At 45.3% G+C, this 22,941-nt stretch overlaps 1 protein-coding gene across 1 annotated transcript in view; it reads right to left on the bottom strand.

The window, feature by feature from the left end:
- Positions 1–5,515: 5,515 nt before the first annotated feature.
- The window catches only part of LOC311054668 (uncharacterized protein), a 30,652-nt gene continuing 13,226 nt past the window's right edge, over positions 5,516–22,941 (bottom strand). Inside the window, exons 10-20 of the mRNA XM_084070672.1 lie at positions 21,468–21,647; positions 19,588–19,739; positions 19,095–19,209; positions 18,662–18,728; positions 18,195–18,237; positions 17,294–18,076; positions 16,400–16,525; positions 15,000–15,137; positions 11,477–13,750; positions 9,952–10,099; positions 5,516–9,749 (exon numbers count right to left, since the gene is read on the bottom strand). Coding sequence (XP_083926798.1) covers positions 6,696–9,749; positions 9,952–10,099; positions 11,477–13,750; positions 15,000–15,137; positions 16,400–16,525; positions 17,294–18,076; positions 18,195–18,237; positions 18,662–18,728; positions 19,095–19,209; positions 19,588–19,739; positions 21,468–21,647 — 7,080 coding nt within the window. The 3' untranslated portion in view covers positions 5,516–6,695. The remainder of the gene's footprint in view (positions 9,750–9,951; positions 10,100–11,476; positions 13,751–14,999; positions 15,138–16,399; positions 16,526–17,293; positions 18,077–18,194; positions 18,238–18,661; positions 18,729–19,094; positions 19,210–19,587; positions 19,740–21,467; positions 21,648–22,941) is intronic.

Below are 22,941 nucleotides of genomic sequence, written 5' to 3'. Positions count from 1 at the left end.
CACACACACACACACACACACACACACACACACACACAGCATTGTGTGTGAAGGGGATATATGTTGCATGTGATAACAATAGTCACATGACATTGGCATAAGTCATATGATCAGTATTTTAAAGGGGTGTGGTATGTATGACACACACACACACACACACACACACACACACACACACACACACACACACACGTGTGCGCGCACGCACGCACACACACATGCACACACATACACGCGCCCCCACAGAAAATGGGTCTAGACAGCACAGCCAGTGCACTCACTGATATGTTACTCACATTAGAGAGTGAGAGAGAGAGAGAGAGAGAGAGAGAGAGAGAGAGAGAGAGAGAGAGAGGCTGGTGGTGGTGCAGATGGTAGTTAAACACATTCACACTCTACAAACTGACACATTCTCTCTCCCTCTCTCTCTTTCATCCCTCTATCACAACCTCCCTCCCTCCATCCCACTCTCAATCAGCCTCCCTCCTACCCTCTCATCACCTCCTCAGCCTCCCTCCTTCCCTGGTTTGTAGAATATTCCATGCCCAATGTGCTTAGTAGGAAATGCTGTTTTTACCCTGATCTGTCCAAATCCTTGTTACTTGGTATCCATGGTACTTTAAAAAGCAACCAATTGGAGGAGCGTAGCTGGTAGCTACTAGCAATCCACCCTATCATAAAGCAGTGGTTCTCAAAGGTTTTCATGTCAAGGACCCCCAAATTAAAATGTATTTGGCCACGCCATGGACCCCCATCTGAAAATATTATGTATTTGCATGTCACGATGCAACGTGTTGTGAGCTTGTAGATCGGCTATTTTCAAATAGCAATGTATACGGGGTAAACTGATTTTGTTGGTATATTAACACATTTTACTTGGGACCCCCTCAAAGCCCCTCAAGGACCCCAGGGGTACCCCGGACTCCACTTTAAGAACCACTTTCATAACAGATGCAATGGTGAGTAAGGGGCTTTGCATTTAGAGATGCATGGTATGGAATGGAGTAGGCTGCATGTAGGTAGGTGCACCTGAGCAAGGCTCTTGACCACAAATACTGTAGCTCCATTGGAAGTTGTTGTGTAGAACTGTAGGGTAGAACTGGAAAGCTTCCAGTGAGATGAAGGGGGGGGGGGGGAGGAGGAGAGATTAAAGTCCTGCTTTAAACTCAATAGAGCAATACTAGCCTTTGGCAAAGGCATGTAGATGTGTGCGTGCTCTCTCTCACACTCTCTCTCTCTCTCTCTCTCACACACACACACACACACACACACACACACACACACACACACACACACACACACACACACACACACACACACACACACACACACACACACACACACACACACACACACACAGTCTGGGCAGGCTGAGAAGCTCATTGTTATTCTGCACACAGATACGGTCGCAGACAGGGCCAGTCGGCAGCAAACACACGCACGCACGCACGCACACACACACACACACACACACACACACACACACACACACACACACACACACACACACACACACACACACACACACACACACACACACACACACACACACACACACACACACAAAAGTGGGTGCAATGCGCACACCCTTACATTCACGTATTCATGTACCTGAGCCGTATTGCCCTCATACAGTATTACAAAAACGAATATGCATATAAATACATAGTCACAAGATTAAGAGACACACACACACACACACACACACACACACACACACACACACACACACACACACACACACACATTCCATCACTGCCAGAGTAACATCTGCCACCAATAGCTCCTTTCTTTCAAAGCAAGCTTTCCCCTTGGCGCACGAGAGAGAGAGAGAGCGAGAGCGAGAGCGAGTTGAGAGAGATACAAAGAAACAAAACATTAGGCCACAATTAGGCACAAATAGGCCTACAACGCTAGGAGTTCAGGGGAAAACTAGCATTTCTGGTAGTCACTAACACGTTCCTGACACCTCATTTTTTGGAGAGTGCAATTTCGCAATTTAGTGTTAATTTATCTCTAGAAAACGTAGGCCTACCTGTAAGGGTCACTGAGGAGAAACATCACTGTGTAGTCATATTATTATATAAAACAATAATCTCTCAAGACAGATTCTGCAAACAGCAGTCAGAATAAACACAGAAGCACCCGGGAGGAAGTGGATTATGTATGGGGACGAGCCAAACCGAGTTCCTGTCTCCACACAAACAAATTAGGTAGTGCCCCCAGAGGCAAAAACCAGCCAAATGGGTTCAGATTGCTAAAACAGCAACATGGCTGCTCACCCTGCCTGGTTGCTAGTAGCCTGCTTCACCAGTGACTTCCCCTAGAGGGAGATAGAACCTACCGTATATGTTAGTGATTAATAACGAACCTTTCTTATATTCTTTCTTTTCTTGTAGCATTTTTTAAAATCATTTCTTTTATGGTTGTGCTTCTATTTTTTGAATTTAGGATTTCATTTGAGATTAACTTTTTATTTCACTAGACAGGTGACCTTCGGGCATCTGCCCAATTGGGGACCATTGGAAGTCATGAATGCATGCCCCAATTGTTTATTCCTTACCCGTAGTATTTGTTGTAGACTTGTTGTCAGAGTACCAGTTGTACCCGTTCTCAGAGAACCCAGCGCGGTACCCACTAACTAACGACCAATTAACTAAATATGGTGATAAGGGGATCCCTGTCAGAAACTGCTGACATGTGTTGATGACATACATGGGCATACGCAAATGGAGTTCTATTGTACACGCTGCCACGTACGTATATTGGTCAAGTGGCACAAACGTGACAAAAGCTCAGCCAACACGGCAGAGCACCTCCTGAGGGCTCTCTATCCCTCTTTTCTCTCTCGCGCTGATCAAGCTCTGGTCTGACATCACACACACAGCAGAAATCGCTGCTTAAAAATGCTAATTTGGTGTAATAATCCTGGTCACTATACTGCCTCCCCCTGGTCAGCCGGGGCGCCTGATGGAGGGGAAAGGAACTGGTTGGAATAACGTGTTCCTTCTACGCGCTACGTCCAACCAGGGAAACTCCCCCCTGTCAGGTGACAAGAAGGTCAGTTGGCTCTCATGCATTGAAGGAGGCCCTGGGATCCCTAGGCTGGTAGGGGGAGTGTAGTGCCCAGGATCACTTCAAAAATCGAGGGATAAAAAGAAAATGCTAATTTGCCGAATATGCCCATATTTTACACACACATAGTGTAAAATGTGTCATCTCTGTAACTGTCAGTCCTTGTCCCTTTTATGGTCATATATGGAGATCGCTGATGTCATCAGTATATGCCCATATATGGGCATCCCCTTTAGCCAATTTTAATACAGGATTAGATAGGGTTTAAGTGGTTATTCATAATGTATATTTATGAATAAACAAATTTCTCTTTTGGGTCTCTCAAGCTAAAAAGTTTGGGAACCACTGTACATACTCCTGTTCAAATATGAATCCACCACAAGTGAAAGTTGCTCTATCAAATTTGCACCCGAGTACTTGCTTTTAAAAGTATTTATGTATTCAAAAGTATGCTTCGCAGCATTATAATTTTGACTTTTAAAAGAAATCTATAAGATTTCTCAAAAAATATCAATAAAGAAAATAGCAGACCTACAAGCTCTACAAAGATGTTTGAAGAACAGATTGATTACATTTCCTTCTTGCTTTGTAAAAGAAAACACACTCGCACCCAATCTCCTTGCAGTTATGAAGCCATAAACAAGTGTTTGCAGCTGCCACTGACTCCAAACAAATCAATCTGCATATGCCAACACAGTCAGACACTCACAGACAGACAGGCACGCACACACACACACACACACACACACACAGGCACGCACAGGACAACATAGGGCTGGGTGGAAATCGGGCAGCGTTGGCACAGTGCCCTGACTGAGACTCTAATGCACATCATTGGCACACAAAAGGAAACCCACATGAAGAAAGGAGAGAGAGAGAGAGAACAAAGCGAAGCAGATGGAGGAAAGGAGGAATAAAGATGAAGATGAAGAAAGCATACCTCTTCTGAGCTGCACATCATCATGGGAGGCGTGATCTTCTTGATTGGACTAGTTTACTACACTCTAGTCTGCATGTCTGTCCATTTGCATGTCTGTCTCCGAGTTTAATCTGTCTGTGCCTGTCTGTAAGTCTCACCCTCTGTAGGTATACCTCTCTTTCTGTGTCTGTAATATATCTGTCTGTGTTTAATCGCTGCCAGGAGATTATTGCATTTCTGTCTGTCTGCCCGTCCATCCGAACGTGTTTGTGTGTGTAGGTCTGTCTAGGAATGTTGTCCGTCCTGTCCCTGCATCACTGTCTGTATGTATCCCTGCACATCCTATGTCTGTCTATCTATAACAGAATAGAATGTGTTCATGTGGTTCTCCCTGCTTGAGACGCAACAGCAGTCTGTATACATGTCTGTCTGTCTGACTGTAGCCAGTAGAGGCAGCAACACAAACGTACACATGGGCATATAGTCTGGCAGTCAGTTAGATAGACAGATGGACACCCAGACACACAACCATGTTGGAGAGAAATGCTCCACGTCGGTCAGATGTCAATAGACATTATGTGCGTGGGTGTGTGTGTGTGGTACATGCCGTACATGTTCTTAATCATGTCTCCCCACTATTATTGACCTCAAGTTTGCCCAATGCCCATCCAAACTGGGATCTATAATATACATCATATATGGCATAGTATGCCAAGATCCTACAACACAGCTACAGTGATGAACAAAGAGATTGTGATATATACTGTGGAGACACAGAAAGAGGATATTGGAAGACAAGACAGAAAGAAAAGGGGGAGAGAGAGTGAGTGCGAGAGAGACACACATAGAGACAGACAGAGAGAGAAAGGCTGGATCTTTGCCATATCCTTCCTGTTGTGAGCTAATGAAGCAAGCAAAGGCTTGGACCCACTTCAAGCACACACACACACACACACACACACACGTAACCAGTTCTGGCAGTGTGCATATTGTGCACGTGCTTTGTGCTGATTTCTAACATGTACACACCTTCCACAAAACCACATGTATGCCAAATTGAAGCCTTTCACCTGGTCCTAGTGTGTGTGTGTGTGTGTTCGCAGGCAGACTTGTGTATAAAAGGGAGGGAGGGAAGATGATGAGAGAAGAGCAGGAGAAAGCAGGTGGAAGAAGAGGGTTGAGGAGAAAGAAGATGGTGGAGGGAGGAGAAAGGAGGAAAAATAGGGAATATGGGAGAGGGGAGGAGGCATATAGAGGAGGAAGGAGGTGAAGAGAGAGGGGCGGTGGTAGAGAGAGCATAAGAAAGGAGGGAGGAGATGGCAGGACAGAAGAGGAAGAGAGAAGAGGTGGTGGAGGAGGTAGGAGAACGGAGGTGGTAAGATGTGAGAGAGGTGGAGGAGAGAGGATGAGAAAAGATGGAGGAAATGGCAGAAAATATAGATACATGTATATAAATAGAGGTTCTATGATATTCTATTGGAGATTCTGGAGGAAAATCAACACTGCACATTTTTGGGGGGGCTGACGTTTCTTTATTATTATTACCCTCAAAACAAAGAGAAACTAAAATTGCCCACCAGTAAACTACTCATCCACTCAGCTACGTCATTTTTAAATAAAATAAAATTACATTAGCATTGAAAAAAAAATGCAACACTGAGGGCTAAGGGAGACATTCAGTCACAAACCCCCTTTTTAGTTTTCAAAAACATGTTTACGTGTCCCTTCATACTCCAGTGTGAATTCGCCCAGTTGTCATTTCATAAGTAAGCAGGTTTCATTCTTTTCAAGATGGAATATCAGGATGGCAGGTTCAGTTCCGCAGCCCTGAGGGAGGTTTCTCCAAGAACTTCAAAGCACCCACACCAGACATGGCTTTGATCTGTTCAAGGTGTTTGTGCGGGTGTGAGACACCAGTACTTTGAACCATTCAGGAAACCTAAGCCTAGAGTGTTCACATTCATTTCCATAGTATTTATAAAGTGCTTTCCCCTTTTTTGTCTTTATTTTATCCAACCTGGTCAAAAGAAGGTCTGATGTGCAAGGTGACCATAAGGCACTGCAAAGCGAGCCCAACAACCAGCTTAGAGATAAAAGAAACCAAAAGACATCAGGCAGTTTTTTTTGGGGCACCAAAGTAAGGAAAAGAAAAGCAAAAAATCATTCAAGTAATTTTCTTAAGTGCTAAAAAGCTCAAGCATCTCAGCCCAGTAAGAGCTTAGCGTGGTTAAATGAAGGCTTGCGCTTTACATCAGCAGTGGGCACCATACTACTATATATACAACTCCGATTTGCTCTTTGACTTGATGAGTCACCCATCTACGTCCAATGCTGTTCAAGTCAGATTAGATGGAACCGATGTAGGTCCAATGTCTGCAAGGATTTTATATATTAAATTTCTATTATATTAATTATTTAATGCTCAGGCTCAATTCATGGCATCATTCATTGTAAACATTGCTAAGGCTGACCTCTCTGAGGCAAAAAAATATCTAACTCCTCTCCACTTCAAGTACATTAAGCCGATGGCAGTGCTTGTCAAATGGTCAATAACCAATGACAGCGGACAGGTCTATTTGCCACGGGGGGCCAATGGCATCGATCCGTCACCGGCTCAACCAGTAGTCTAACAACTAATTTAGTGAACTTCACTGTGATTGGTCAGTTGGCATCTTGGTAGAGTTGAGAAATGACGGCGACATCAGACAAATTCCCTCTGAAAGCGCTGTCTCTCTCTGTCTCTTAGTGACACAGGTCCTCCAGAGGTCTGACGCTTTCTGAACTCCTCTTTCCAATCATCCTCCTCCTCCTCTCCTTCATCTTTGTTTTTCAGCAATTTCTTCCTCTTATGTTTGTGTGTCTTCATTTCTCCCTCCTCCAGACTCTTCTGTTTCTTCTGCTTCTTGTGCTTAATCCTTTCCCTCATGCCATCCTGGCTGGCGGGTGACCTCTCCCCCTCCTCCATCTCTCCCTCTCCATCCGCCTCTCTTCTGCCTCCGCTCCACTCTCTCTCTCTGTTCCATGGGTCGAATTCACCTCTCTGCCAGCCCTCTCCTTTGCCTGGCGTCGGTCTTTCCCTGGCCAGTTCCTCCTCCTCCTCTTCCTCACTCTGGCTGAGGTCGGGCAGGAAGGCTGCGACGTCCATCACTCTCACAGGCTGTGACACGGCTCTCTCCAGGTTCCCCTCTGTCTTTCTATTCCTCTCCCACTCTCTCTCCCTCTCTCTGGCCTTTGACCTCTCTCCATCTCGGTCCGCCTCCTTCTCTCTGTCCCTCCCTTTGTCTCTCTCTGTCCCTGGGGTCCCTGTTCTGTCTGTGTTCATCAGCGTGATTGTGTCTGAGCTCTGTGGGCTGGCAACACTACCGAAAACCCTGTCCCAAGATCTCCAGGGACCCTGATCATCTTCACTGCCCGCACGCGAGGCCTCTACCCAGTGCTTGTCTCGCCCTGCTGACCCCCGTCTCACCCGGTCTTCCTCCACTTTATCATTCTTTATTAGGATCTGTGTTGAACCCCACCCGGGACTGCTCTCTCTTGGCTGGTTGGGTTCTGACCGTCCCTGGAGACTCATGGAGGACTTGAAGGGGAGTGGGCCTCTCTCCCTCCCCGTGCTGTAGGAGGGAGGCAGTAGGGAGCTGTGGGCTGAGCGAAGGGTACCGGGAAGTCCGTCAGGGGGTGTGTGATGGACTTTATGATCTCGATGAGGAGGACGATAGTTATGATGACGATGGTGGTATTTCTGACCTTCCTCTTGGTCTACGGAATTGTCTTGGTGGATTTTTGGAGTAATGTAATCAGGAACTGGATTGTATTCAGCAGAATGACAAGGAGAGGAGTCTGCAGAGGAGGATGAAGAGGAGGAGGAGGAGGAGGAAGAAGAGGAGGAGGAGGAGGAGGAGGATGACGATGACGACGACGACGACGAGGAAGAGGAGGTGGAGGAGCAGCGTTCCTTCTTGCTGGCTCGGTCAATCCATTGATCCTGAGCGCTCTCTTCCTCTCTCCTCTTTTGCTCCGAGCAGGTCGAGGAAGAGTAGTGAGAGGAGGAAGGAGGTTTTATGTGTCGGTCGGGGGCCATTTTGCAGCTCTCCCTCTCTCTCTCCTTCCCTCCCTCTCTGCTGCCCTCTTTATCCCTCGTTCCATCTTTGAACCACTCTCTGTCATTTTCCTTCGCTCCGTCTAGCTCCCTCTCCACTGTTCTCTCCTTCTCTTGTTCTCTGGCTTTCTCTCTCCCTCTGCCAGCAGGGGAGGTACTGGCTTTAGGCCGTTTACTGTCAGGTCTACAATTATTGTCAGTAATTTTACAGTCAGGCTTATCTTTACTGTCTGATCTAGTTTTACTGTCAGGTCCAGCTTGACTGTGAGACCTATCTTTACTGTCAGGTCTGTCTTTAGCGTCAGATCTAGACCTACTGTCAGGTCTATCTTTAGAGTCAGATCTAGACCTACTGTCAGGTCTATCTTTAGAGTCAGATCTAGACCTACTGTCAGGTCTATCTTTAGGGTCAGATCTAGGCCGACTGTCAGGTCTATCTTTACCATCAGATGTCATTTTACTGTCAGGTCTGTCTTTAGTGTCAGATCTAGACCGACTGTCAGGTCTATCTTTACCATCAGAAGTCATTATACTGTCAGGTCCAGCTTTACTGTGAACTCTATCTTTACTGTCAGGTCCAGTTTTATAGTCAGTTGTATCTTTAGGATCAGATTTAATTTTACTGGCAAGTCTATCATCAATGTCTGGTCCAATTTTGTAGTCAGTCGTATCTTTAGGATCAGGTCTAATTTTTCTGTCATGTCTTTCTTTGCTGTCATGTCTTTCTTTGCTGTCATGTCTATGTTTGCTGTCAGGTCTATCTTTGCTGTCAGGTCTATCTTTGCTGTCAGGTCTTTCTTTGCTGTCAGGTCTATCTTTGCTGTCGGGTCTATCTTTACTGTCGGGTCTTTCTTTGATGTCAGGTCTTTCTTTGCTGTCAGGTCTATCTTTACTGTCGGGTCTTTCTTTGCTGTCAGGTCTATCTTTACTGTCAGGTCTATCTTTGATGTCATGTCTTTCTTTGATGTCAGGTCTATCTTTGATGTCAGGTCTTTCTTTGCTGTCAGGTCTATCTTTACTGTCAGGTCTATCTTTGCTGTCAGGTCTATCTTTACTGTCGGGTCTTTCTTTGCTGTCAGGTCTATCTTTACTGTCAGGTCTATCTTTACTGTCAGGTCTATCTTTGATGTCAGGTCTTTCTTTGCTGTCAGGTCTATCTTTACTGTCAGGTCTATCTTTGCTGTCAGGTCTATCTTTACTGTCAGGTCTATCTTTGATGTCAGGTCTATCTTTGATGTCATGTCTTTCTTTGATGTCAGGTCTATCTTTGCTGTCAGGTCTATCTTTACTGTCAGGTCTATCTTTGATGTCAGGTCCAGTTTTACAGTTAGTCGTATCTTTACAGTCAGTCATATCTTTATTGTCAGCTCTAGTTTTATTGTCAGATCTATCTCTGCCACTAGAGGGGGCCAGAGTCCTGTCTGAGTGCGATAGAGGCGTGGACCTCTTCTCTTTCTCCCCTTTCTCCCTCTCTGGCCTCTCCCTGTTCTTCTGTCTCTCCTGTGTTGTCTCCGTCTCCCTCGGTCTCTTTGTATCACCCTCCCTGACTTTTGTCATGGGGACGGACAAGGGAGGGGCCATGAGGCCACTGGGCTGAGCTCTGATCTCCCCCTCTTCCTCTTCATCAGATTCTTCTCTCTCCCACTTGGAACGGGGCATCTAGAGGAGAGGGATAAGGTCAGAGAGAGAGACAGAGAGGAAAATTGGTGTAAATTAGACATTGTGCACTAAGAGCAAAAGGAATGGAGTGTGTGTGTGTGTGTGTGTGTGTGTGTGTGTGTGTGTGTGTGTGTGTGTGTGTGTGTGTGTGTGTGTGTGTGTGTGTGTGTGTGTGTGTGTGTGTGTGTGTGTGAAAATACACCTGTATAATAACTATTTCGTCCTCAGCAGAAGTAGATCTGACTTGGGAGTATTCTTCCAGAGTCTTCACCACTGTCTTCCTGTGCTGGTGTTCCTCTCCGCTCAAGCCTCCTCGGCGAACTGGACTGCCTCCTGCGGAGCTGGTGCTGCTTCACATACAGGCAGACAGGAAGAATACTTGTGTGTTCATGAAGGATGCAAATGAAGGCTTTATTAATTGTGAAAAACACAATATGCACAAACTGAACTTATTCGGATAAAATGTATTCATTGTGTAAGGTAGGCCTTAGTATTGGAGAATGTAACTTAAGAATGTTAAAATTGAAGTACATTAGCAAGATAGGAACTCAAGCTGTGTCTAACCTCGCGTCACCAGGCTTTCCACACGGAGGTTCCGGTTGGCGCTGCATTGCTTTCATTCCGCACGTAATGCGAATCAATTAGTTTAGCCTCGCTACGAGTTAGAATAAAAGATGGATATACCAAACAAAACGATTATACCAAACTAAACACATTTTAGCGAGGGGAATCGTTTTGGAGGTGCGCCGGCGCTTTTGGTTACTGCCATGGTTTCCTGCCGTGGTTTATATTTATCTAGACCGGATCAGAAAACCACAAAAGGAGTTGATCCCAGGCTGGGATGTGTCTAAAATCATTCACTACTAAAGTGAGCTCATCCGATATCTAATGTTTCATGCCTTCATTACATGTCACTAGGGTGTACAACAGTATATGACTGAGCTGCAGGTGACAATCACTACAGCACGTATGACATTAGTCTAGCCCAGTGGTTTTCAAACTTTGTTCTGTACTGGGAAATAAGAGTGCACAGTACACAGTAGATACAAAATGTCTCCTCTCCTCTGTGTGCCATTTTTCTTTCAGCGCATGGGTCCACTATAAAATTGTTCTGACTATACATTCAGACAGCACTACAAAATGGTGAACTCACGATTGGACAATATTGTGAATGATTTCAAAGTATGTGAGAATTGAAGTACATTCAAGGAACTAAGTAAGTGAGAACTGAACACCTCATTTTTGTATCATTTTATGTTCGATTTTCTATAACTGTCTTGCTGTGATTACCTGTATTTTAACCTGTTTTATGGCTTTTACAATAACTACAGTTTTCTTATTATTATTATTAGCCAACTGGCTAATACTGGCACATTCAAGCAACGTCGATTCGGGTGCTCTGTCCCTATATAAGCTTGTAAATAAAAACGAAAAAATAAATACTACTATCGTATATTGTTCAATATATATAATAGGATTAAATGTTACATTTTGTAAAGTATAATTGCAGATTAATCAAATAATCAAATAATTGAATTCATCGAATAATCAAATCATTGAATAAATAGACAGACTAATCGATTATGAAAGTATTACTGGTTAGCCACTGCCATAGCATGAATGAGAGATATAATGAACCTCCCTGGTCTGGGCATGTCATGTAACATGTAACTATTTTTCGAAAATAGGTGAACATTTGACGAAAATAATTTTATGAGGACCCTGACCTGGCATAGTCCACTATGTGGTCTGGAACCCTTTCTGGGTCTGGACCCCTCTGGTGACTCCTGCTCCTTTGTGCCTTGGACCCATATGACATCGACTCCTCTCCTTTGCTCCTCCTCCTTCTTTCAGCTCCCGGCATCTTCTTTCCTTTTCGTTTGGACTCCATCACCATCTCCTCCTCTCCCCAGGCCCTCCTTCTCCTCTCTCCCTCCTCCTCCTCCTCATGCACTTGTACAGCTCTAGGTTTTGATCCCTCCTTCTCTTGTCCTTCACATTCCTTTCCCCTCTTCTCTCCTTCCTCCTCTCCTCCAGGGCCTCTGCTCCTCCTACTGTCCTCTCTCCTCTCCTGCTCTCCAGTATGGGTTTTTCCTGTCTTGTCCAACACACTCTCCTCTGTTGCTCTGGTGCTTTTGTTCTTTTGTCCGCCTCCAATAGAGGAACTGGTCCATAAATCAAGGTCTTCCTCCCCAAAAATATTAACTTCAAAACTCTTTCTGCTTACTTCTTCCTCCTCCTTTATATTGATCCCCCCGCGCATCTGTCTCTCCTCCTCTTCCCAGCTAGCCCTCTCACTCTTCTTTCCCACCGTCTCTCCTTTCGGATTTTCTTCAAACATGGTCTCCTGTTCTCTAGCCACCTCCCTCATTTTATCGCTTTCGGACTCCGCTTCTCCTCTGCTCTCCTTCTCCCATTCCTCTCCTTCACCGGTATTCTCCTTCACCTCGCCCACCACCTGTCCTCCTCCAGCCGAGGTCTTCCTCTTGGACTCCCTCCGTCTCTCGCCATCCTCCTCCTTTATTAATTTCTCCTCCGGCCTCCTCCCGTCCAGGTTGATGTTGATGCTTATCTTCTTCTTCTGAGGCGTCACCTTCATCCCTCCCTCCCAGATCTCTCTCTCCGTTAGGGGCTGGGCCTTCACCCACTCTTTCTTCTTCTCCTTCTTTCGTTTCTCTCTGTCCGGTGGATTCGAGGACAGACTCTTGAGGGGTTCCTCCTCCTCTTTCAGAGACCTGTCATGGCAGATCTCCTGGGAGACGGTAATCTCTTTCTCCCTTCTCCCCCTCTCCTCTTCTCGCTTCCGTTTCTTCCCCTCGGGCCTACTAGGGTCCAGAGCTGGGCTACCATCGGGCAGTCGGTCAGCATCTCTACCCACCCTGCCTGCCTCTGTCCTGGGCGTGTTTCCCCTGTCTGTCTCCCTGCCCTCCACGGAGTCTGGATCTGCTCTTGCCATTCTCTGTCTGTCCTCTCCCTCACTTTCCTCTTCCGTTTGTCTGTCCTCATGACAGCCTTCTCGATGGTCAGCAGGTTCCACTGGTTTGATGGGAGGAAGGGCTGAGGCATCGTTGGTGATTGGTTCATCACACAGCGGAGTGCTGCCGCCATGGCTGACTTGTCCAGCAGTATCAATCCTCTCCTCCTCATTGATGTTGTCAGTTGAGTCTGAGGCACCGGGGAATGACGACGACGACGACTCCCCTTCTCCCGCCCCTCGCCCATTCTCCTTCTTCGTCCTCTTCATGTGCTTCTTGCATTTCTGGGCATCGAGGTCAGCGGTTGTCGAGTCAGTAACAGTCACAGAGTGTTTTGTGACTAGCAGGCGGCCGTACTTTGCGACGCACCTCTGCTGGTACGTGGTTGGCCTGGCTACGTCTCTGGGAGGCGGGGAGGAACTGCGTCTGGCTCTGGTCATGGCTCTGGACTGCGTCTGGCTCTGGGCATGCGGGGAGGGGCTGTGCCTCCTTTTGGTACGCCTGTGGGAAGAACGGTGACGGGAGTGCGACGACGATGGGGGGCTGCATCTCCTTTCTCCTCGGGCCTGCCTCCTCTCAGGGGGAGGAGGAGGAGGAGGAGGAGGTGGCATGGGAAAGTGCGGTGAGAGGTGCTGTAGGTGGCTGAAGTATTTCTCGTACCACTCCCTGTACTCCCTCTCCCACTGCCGGTGTTTGTCATGATCCCTGCCATCGGAGTAGTGGTGGTTAGCTGCTGTTTTCATGTTCCTATAGCAACCACCCGCAGAGTGCCTCTGCTGTTCCGCCTCCTGCCAGCTGCCTGACGGTGGTCTCCTGCCAGGCTGCTGCTGGTGGTGTTTGTCGTGGCGTTTGTTGCCAGAGTGTGCTGCCGTCGGCGGTGATTTAGACCTGGAGTGGTAACTGCCCCGCTGGGATGACGAGGAGGAGGCCGTTGGGGAACGTGACCGCCGGTAACCGTAGCAGGCGGGGCGACCGCCACGTGGCGCTCGGGCGGATTGCATCCGCTGACGGGAGCGAGATCTGGCCCTGAAGGAGACAACAATTCCAGACATTTTAAGACCATTTTTATATTTGTTCAAATTAAATATAAGATCAGTCAAACGAGAGAAGTTATAATATCTATATAAACATTATATTTATTATTTATTTATATACATTTACAGAAAAATATCTTGAAAGTATATACAGTATAATAGACAAATTATATTATATATTATATATATATATATATATATATATATATATATATTATATATATTAAAATTCTTATGGGAGGACCGGCCGGCCGGCAGGTGGGCGGACCATGTCATCATGCTCATGTCACCATGACTCAGCCATAACCATTTAAGGAGTTCACAATGCAGCTACACCCAAATATGGAGTGTGTTGTCTAACCTCAATGTGTCATCATGGCATCAGGCGCAAACAAATCAGTCAGCTCCACATATGGGCACAAAAGGGGGCATGCCCATATATGAGCATATACTGATGACATCAGGGATCTCCGTATATGTGCATAAAAGGTACAAGGACTGACAGATACAGAGATCTTAGTTAAACAGGCGTAAAGTTCTCACTATAAAAATATTGTCGTGGAAAATGACGTTTTCACTTTTTGTGGCCAATCAGTGAAAATCAATTTTTTTTATGTTTATTGCCTTGTTGTCAAATATATAAAACACAATGTAAACAGACAGGCTGATCAATATGGGACACGGTTGGTGCCATAGTTACCGCAAATTAGATTTCATATTTGATTAAAACTCATCAGTTGATAAGGTTATTCGGTGTATAAGGTATATTAATAAGGTGGAGTTTAATGTCACTATTATTAAATTCACAAGAAATTATTACAAAACAATAAATGAGTGATTATTATAATAATGTACAATTATGAACATTTAATTAAAGCCAAAACATATTCAGTCCCAACAGGACAGATTAATTTGATATGGGGTCCATGACCCCTGGCCTAAGGGACAATATACTGTACATCATTGCAACAATCCCCCCCCCCGCAAGATCTATCAGGAGCTGCTACTGACAGAGATGTTCATTGTGGGACTGTCACATACTTTGGTCGGCCTGTTTGTGTGTTTGTTAGCTGGTGTTTGAAACTAGGCATGTTTCCCTCAGAGACACCATGAGGGATGTCATTTCAACTGCAGTATGAATCAACACATACATAAAGCATGCAGACATGCATGTGCGGTATTCTGCTGATACATGGCACTTGGCCATCAACAGAAGAAATAACAATGAAGTTGCATAATACCTGCATCTGGTGGTTCTGCCTTGGGATGGTGAACGAGATCTGGAGCGGCTGTAGGAACGGGAGTGGGAACGAGAGGAGCTGGAGCCGGAGTAAGAACGAGAGGATGAGCTGCTGTGGGATGGACCTCGATGTGGTGACCTATGTGAGAGAATGACAGAGAGTGAGAAGAGCAAGAGAGAGAGAGAAATGCGTCGCCAGGTAGACCAGCATTTTAATATGGTATGGTGTACCTGGCATGTCAAGTTTTTCTAGCATTTTTTAGACTTGCATTAAAGTTCAAATATACTCAACATTCCAGTGCAAGGCATGGAGTTGCACCGCTTGTCACAGTGCTCTTCACAGTGCTTTGTTAACCAAGAGTGTCAAGTACAGCAGCAGTGCTGGCAGCCCCTCCCCATAATCTTTGTGTTGCCAACACATTTCTTAAGTGTCTGCGCATGTAGCATTGTGATCAGCCCTTTACAACACATCGCCAATTAAATAATAATTATGACGTAGACGTGATCTGACGAGACGTGAATGCCAACTGAATAGCCTATACAGTAATTGTTTATCATTTAGTAAGTACAAAATGTAAGTCAATTGTTTTTCAATATAAAGAAAGCTTTTTATTACCATATGTTGGAACATGTGTCCACATAATACATAACTTTTCTTGGCCTCATACGTAGCAGTTAATCCCTAAATCCAGCTTTGAAACTCCAAAGTCAAGGTGGCTGCCAGCAGCCTTGAACGTGGTGGGGAAATGATGCAAGGATTCCCAACATGCATAGATTGCGTACCTAGATTCACCAGTAAGTGGCGATGCATAATTATAATTAAGCTAATATGGGTAATTAAGTTGGCAAAGTGACCCAAATGATCAGCCGGTACTTTGGCATCCCTGCTTTGCAGTTTATGAAAAAAGTACAGTGGTAGACTCAATTTCCATAAGATCGCAGTGTACAACAGTATGAAAGCTTCTGCTGAATACATTTTATGATAGTTGCAAAGCTGCAGCATGTATGGCTAATTTTGTATGAATTTTCAAACTGGAATTTCAGACTACTGTTAAGAGCAACCATAAGGAGAATTGGCACCATTTTGGAGTATACATGGATTTGGACTGCACCGGGCCTCTGTGCAAGTTTGTGTGCATTACAGTTCATGGGAAGGCAGTTTTTGTGAGAAGAAGATAACAAGTCCCTAATAATAATAATATGTAACTTAAAGTAACAGCTGAAAATAATGTGTTTTCATCTGCCTAAGCTACATCTTGCATCCTGAATGTGAGAAACGTGCCCTGTCCTTATCGCATGTGCCAGTAAGCACTAAGAAACCCTGTAAATTGTCAGTATGTAATTTCACCATAACGTTTACCAATTTGTGGTCAGTGATTCAGACTGAGAGATATTATGTACCTGGAGTAGGAGCGTCTTCTCTCCTTCTGGAGATTCCTGTATTCCAGCAGCTCTTTGGCAAAGTCGTTGGTCATGTCCTCCAGCTTGGATTTCTGCCTGGACCTGCCCGACACACGGCTGGAAGGACTGAAAGACACACACACACACACAAATAAAATATTTTTTTTTTTTTGTCTTAAATTTTTATCCCACGATTTTGTGACCCATTATTTTCACCCAGTGCCAATTGCCTATGTAATCCCGGGCGCTACTCTCCCTCTGCCAGCCTAGGGAGAGCCCTGAACTGAGCTAATGCCTCCTTCAATGCATGAAGAGCTAGCAAGCCGCTTCTTGGGGAGTTTCCCCGGTAGGACGTAGCGCGTGGAAGGAACACGTTATTCCAACCAGTTCCTTTCCTCCTCCATCAGGCATTATAGAGACCAGGATAACTGCGTGTTTTTGTGAGGGAACCTACCGTAGGGGCCATGGGGAGAACATGCAAACTCCACACAGAAAGACCCTTTCGCCAACCCCACCTAGGGTATGGGCACTGATGACGCAGAGGAGAGGACACACCCACGGCGCCCCGGCGGGAATCAAACCCAGGACCTTCTAGCTGTGAGGTGACAGCGCTACCGACTGCGCCACTGTGCCCCCGCTCACAAATCAAATCTCATTGAATTTCATTTAGTGTAGAGTACACGTTTCACACAACTGAGGTGCCAAATGTGTTATGCGAACATACGTAAAACACATGCGAACACGAGAGTTCTACAACCGATTTTCGGCCACAGACGCTTACTGATGGTCTGACGGTTTGGTGGGTCACAGCAATATGGTAGCGAAAAAATTAAATGTTTGGACAACAATAGCCAGCCTTGCATTCATATCTAATCTAATGAATCCTCCATTCACCTTTCTTTCAACCTCCTCTGGTGTCTGTAGAGCTGCTCCTTAGGGATGAGGGGAGGAATGGAAGAGGTGGGAACAGCGGAGGACAGTGAACCTCGGAAGGGGGTCCCAGTGGGAGTTGGGGGTGCCCACGGGGTCACCATAGGGGGTGGGTAGCTGGTCAGAGGCGGCTGTCCTGGGGGATAGGGGAAAAAGATGGGTGGAGGGGGAAAGAGAGGAGGATGGGGAAGGAGAGCTGAGGAAGAGGAGGCAGAGGAAGAGTTGGGGGCTTGGGGGGGAGGGAGGCGGTGGTTGTCAGAGTGGGGGGCTTGCGGGGGAGGGAGGCGGTGGTCGTCAGAGTGGGGGGCTTGGGGGGGAGGGAGGCGGTGGTCGTCTTGGGGGGGAGGGAGGCGGTGGTCGTCAGAGTGGGGTGCTTGGGGGGGAGGGAAGCGGTGGTCGTCAGAGTGGGGGGCTTGGGGTGGAGGGAGGCGGTGGTCGTCAGAGTGGGGGGCTTGGGGGGGAGGGAGGCGGTGGTCGTCAGAGTGGGGGGCTTGGGGGGGAGGGAGACGGTGGTCGTCAGAGTGGGGGGCTTGGGGTGGAGGAAGGCGGTGGTCGTCAGAGTGGGGGGCTTGTGGGGGAGGGAGGCGGTGGTCGTCAGAGTGGGGGGCTTGGGGGGGAGGGAGGCGGTGGTCGTCAGAGTGGGGGGCTTGGGGGGGAGGGAGGTGGTGGTCGTCAGAGTGGGGGGCTTGGGGAGGAGGGAGGCGGTGGTCGTCGGAGTGGGTCCAGTGATCCATGGTGGAAGAGGAGCTGCGGAGAGACGAGACAGAATACATCAGAAGGGAAAAAGAGGTCTAAAGAAATACATACTGTATGGTAGGCAAATACCTGGACACAGACACACACACACACACACACACACACAAACCTCTCCCAGGTGGGTGGTGGGCCAGACTGTCTGAGAGGTGGACCTGTGTATTCAGAAAGAAAAATGTTTTTGTTTTTTCCGAGCAAAAATACTCTTCCTCAGTCTGGTTAAAAATGTGTAGATTGAATACAATCTTTCCCTCATAATCGTCTTCATCATCATCGTTTCTTCGAAGAAGAAAGGAATGTGGATTGTTTGGCCACTGTGTTCACTTCCTATTGCTTACTGTTGGTTGTAATAGTTATGAAAAGAAGCTTCTTCTATGGTTGTGATCCTCCAGAGGTAAGTGGATTTAGCACCTGATTTATACTTGGTTGCGCAATGTGTCATGCACCAAAATTAGCAGATCTGCCTGCTCACAACGTGTGCGTGCTGCTACATGTTGAAGCTTGTAGATCTGCTATTTTCAGATCTACAGCCACACACTGCTCGTATGTGGTTCGGTGGCTTGGTCTGTTGTATCTCACCTGATGTTGACGGCTGTAGGTTTAGACAGGTTGACTGAGGTTGGTCTGCCATTGGAACATGGTAACCCTAGGAAAACAAGAAAAACAATAATAGAAACATTTAAATATAAGGAACTGACCACACAGATGTAGACACTGCATGAATCAAAGTCTGAAGACAGACTGAATTTATGTAACTACAAATTTATCTCTGAAACCATTTTAAAACAAAAATTGTTCAAGTCTATTGGTAGAAGCAGTGACTGCTGCAATACTAAAGGAGAACAGATAAGAGATGCAGCATACATTGCAAAATGCATGGACTGCTAGAAAAGGTACCACTGTGGTGTGATAATATCCAATATATATGGTATAATGTGTTCATTTAACAGAGGATTTTACTGTGTACACATAAATGCGTGTAAGTGTTGGTGTATTGTATGTGTGTACTTACCACAGGTATAGGTGGTGAGGAGGGACTGGGTGAGTCGGTAGCAGAGACCACGACAGATGGGACAGTAGCAGCGGTAGCCATAGCAACAGCCGTCTCCGCCTCAGCCTCAGCATCTCTGGAGAAACATTGCATCAACACAATAACAGTCATACTTTCACGGGTGAATTTTTCAGTGTCCGATCAATGTGAATTAATTCAGTCACAGATTGCATAGCTACAGTACATGTGTCAAATAAAAAGGCAACATTGTTCAGTGGGCTGGGATCCAAAAGGTGGCCATGAGATGTTCTGACAGGGTCATTGTGTTGTCAGGTATACATTATACTGTATATTTTATTGTAATGCAAGTCTAATTCATTCTGTAGTTCATTATTAACACAAAATGTTCTACTGGTTGTTTTCAGGCACACAGTATGTATGTGTGTGCGGCTGCGCTCGCATGTGTATGTGTGTGTGTGTGTGTGTAGTAGTATATACACGTGTGCATGCATACTTGGCAGGTGTATCCAGGTGATTGTGCTGGTGCTGAGGGGAGGCCACAGGTGTGCTGTAGGAGGAGGAGGGGCCTGTTGCTATGGGTGGAGTTTCATCCAGTTGAGCCAGGGGAGGGGTGTCTGAGGCTGGTGGGCGCGGCATTAGAGGGTCCTAAGGACAGAATAGAATATGTTATGCCGATGATGCTCAACTGTTTTTCTCCTTTCCCCCCTCTGCTACTCAGGTTGAAGAGCGTATCGCCGCACAGTGGATGCCTCGTCTTCCCACCACCTCAAGCTGAACGCAGATAAGACGGGGCTTCTCTTCCTCCCAGGTAAGTCCTGCCCCATGCAGGAGCTCACTATTTCCATAGACAACTCCCTGGTGGCTTCTGTTCCAACTGTTAAGAGCCTGGGAGTTGTCCAGGGCAGTCAGCTCTCATTCAAGGCACACATTGCATCGGTTATTCGCTCCTGTAGGTTTACACATTATAACATTGGAAAGATTAGACCCTTTCTCACCCAGGAGTCTACCCAGCTCAAAACTTGACAACTGTAACTCCCTCCTTACTGGCCTCCTGGCATGCTCACTTAAGCCCCTCCAAATGATCCAGAATGCCGCAGCACGCGCCTTTTATGCTCCCTCCATTTGCCTACAAGGCAATCAAAATCAAGGCACCACCATTCCTTCAAAACCTGATCCAAACCTACAACACCTCCAACTCACTAAGATCAGCTAACACAGGAAAGCTGTCTAAACCTTCCCTAAAACACTCGGGACAATGCTCCACACATCCCAGACTCTTCTCCCAAACTGTGGCACAAACTCCCCTTTGCAGTCAGAACTGCAGACTCGCTCCCGATTTAAACAGATGCTAGGTTCATTGTACAGATGTTATTTTGACACTATATTGTTGATGCTAGGTTCTTCGTTTACCAGGGATCCTAGTTTCTTGAGGCACTACACTGAACTCTGCATTCTATGTATGTGGTTACCTCTGGATAAGAGTGTCTGCTTTAAATGCCTAAATTGTAATTGTAAATTGTAGAATAGACAAAATTCAAATATAATTGAGTATAACAGAAAAGAAAACATTCTGTTATTTTACACAACAGGAACTTTTACAATGATAGTAGTAATAAGCAACAGATTCACATGTATAAGGAATTACAAATGGTAATACAAAACTAAACAGAAGTGCTAGCTCACTGCACTGAAAATCTACTTTTTCATCGTTGTATCCAAAGCGTGTTCCCAGAAGGATCAATCCTGATGTTGAAAGTAATCAGGGAATACACTCAAACTAGAATGCATGGTTTAGCTTGTTCATACTTTCAATCTGAATTCAAACTATTCAAACTTTCAAACTATCAAGATTTTATTTTATGGAAGATGCTTCTGAACATATTGCTAGTTTGACTTCAAATGCTCAAATCTTAAAATAATAACCGAAAATAGCCAATCTACAAGCTCTCAATGCGTTGCAGACCCATATTTTCGCTGTGATGGCTTTTATAGAATCCAAATGACTGAAATCAGTCATGGCGACTGAGAATTGAGATAATAGCATATCTACAAGCAGTTACTTTTGCCGGACGACACTGTATATGATATTAATTACATGCCCAGGTTTTAAGTGGTTAATTCCTTCACCACTCTTTTTTGTTAAGATTTGTTGCTAATTCAAACAGCTGCTAATAGTTAATTACAGATACTCAAAGACTCCTTTAAGAGAACCTCAAACTGAGACCCACCTCATTATCACACTGTAATTATTTCTGAACAGCTTCAATGACACGGGTCTGAGGCTGTTATTTTTTGTCGTAATCTAATCCACCTGCCAAACCCAAACCTCAAACATTGTCATTAGGAACCTCTAAGTGTTATTGTGACATTAACCTGCTGGCTGCGGATTGGCTGGTAGGCCCTTGGGGTTCGCAACTGTGAGGAGGAAGGAGGGGTAGGGGCAGGGCTTGGTGTGGGAGTCAGGTTGGGCGTTGTGGTTTGGGACTGGGAGTTGCTAGCTGGTTTCTTCTGGTTCTTGGCATAACCACTTTCATTCTTGAAGTTGTTCACGGTCTGTGAGGGAACAGATGACAAAACAAAGATATAAGAGTAGATTTAGGTTCAAAAACTCAACCCTACAGCAGCTAGCAAATGCGGGCTTTAAGAGATTCTAAATGCCCAGTCAAAACATATCCATCCATCAATCCACCTTTTCAATCCAACATTTTCTTTTACACAGAACCAGGAGATAATACGATCCAAAGATTTACTGCTCCATTCACTTCCTGGTTAAAATATTAAGGAAATATTCTGAATCTCTGCTCCTGTGTTTTACCATGTCTTTTTGAGCGAAACATGCGATTTTCAACTGGGTATAACAAGCGAACGGGAATCTCTTCAAGCAAGCATAGTGAAACCCTCCGTGATTAGCAACCATCAGGGGATCGATCATACTGGAGATAAATACTCTGTGACTACTTGAAAAGGTAAGAAAATCGCAAAATCCTGGCAGGATTGTTTTTTGCCAGTGAATGAGTTAATGACCATAAATCTGCATCATGCAGTATTTCATGAAGAATAATTACTTTTGTGAGCAAGTTCATCTGTAGCCTATACTAAATTATAAAGAGTCAGTTATAAAAATGAATATCAAATTCAGATTAAACATTTATTTTAAACTTTGTTAAGCATCGCAGTGGAGCCACGATCTCAGGGCTCCAGCGTTTTTGGAATGCAGACCTCCTCTGACTCTTTTGTCTCCTTTTTCCTATTGATGTATGCCAAATAAAGAATTTAAAGTAAAATGTAGGTTAGATGTTACTGGGAATCTCATCTAAGATACAGGGAGCTGTTAGCTAGCTCCCATCGGTTGTTTAGTTACCATAAAATATCAGGAAAACACCAGAGACATACAGTATAATTTAGTTCAATCGCAGGCATCATCCAGCATAACCCCTTGACTCCAGGAGATCCACATCATAAACATAGATTATCAGTATCACCCTGTGATTCCTTGTTGCCCTACTGTATCCAAGCAAAGGTTGTTTATGACAGGCCCATAGGTTTATTTATTCACAAAGACAATGATAAAAAGTAGGATTTGGACCATGCTTAAATAAATCTTCTTACTGATATATTATGATAGAATTAGAGCACAAACCAACATAGTAAAACAATAAAATACTAAGTGTTATCTTTGAATTGCCTTTTTTGTTTAAATGTGCTGTACAAATAAATTCGCCTTACCTCTGCTGAATTTATACTCTTATTGTGTGAGAGTGCCAGTTGCCAAAAAGAACAGGTACTGGATAAGCTAACAACGTGTAATATAGCTTTTTACAGTACATCATGTATACCACTAAGTTGG

The sequence above is a fragment of the Gymnoscopelus microlampas genome (genome assembly GCF_963454915.1).
Source record: "Gymnoscopelus microlampas genome assembly, chromosome: 11".
NCBI lineage: Eukaryota > Metazoa > Chordata > Actinopteri > Myctophiformes > Myctophidae > Gymnoscopelus > Gymnoscopelus microlampas.
This window is presented reverse-complemented; position numbering and strand designations above follow the sequence as displayed.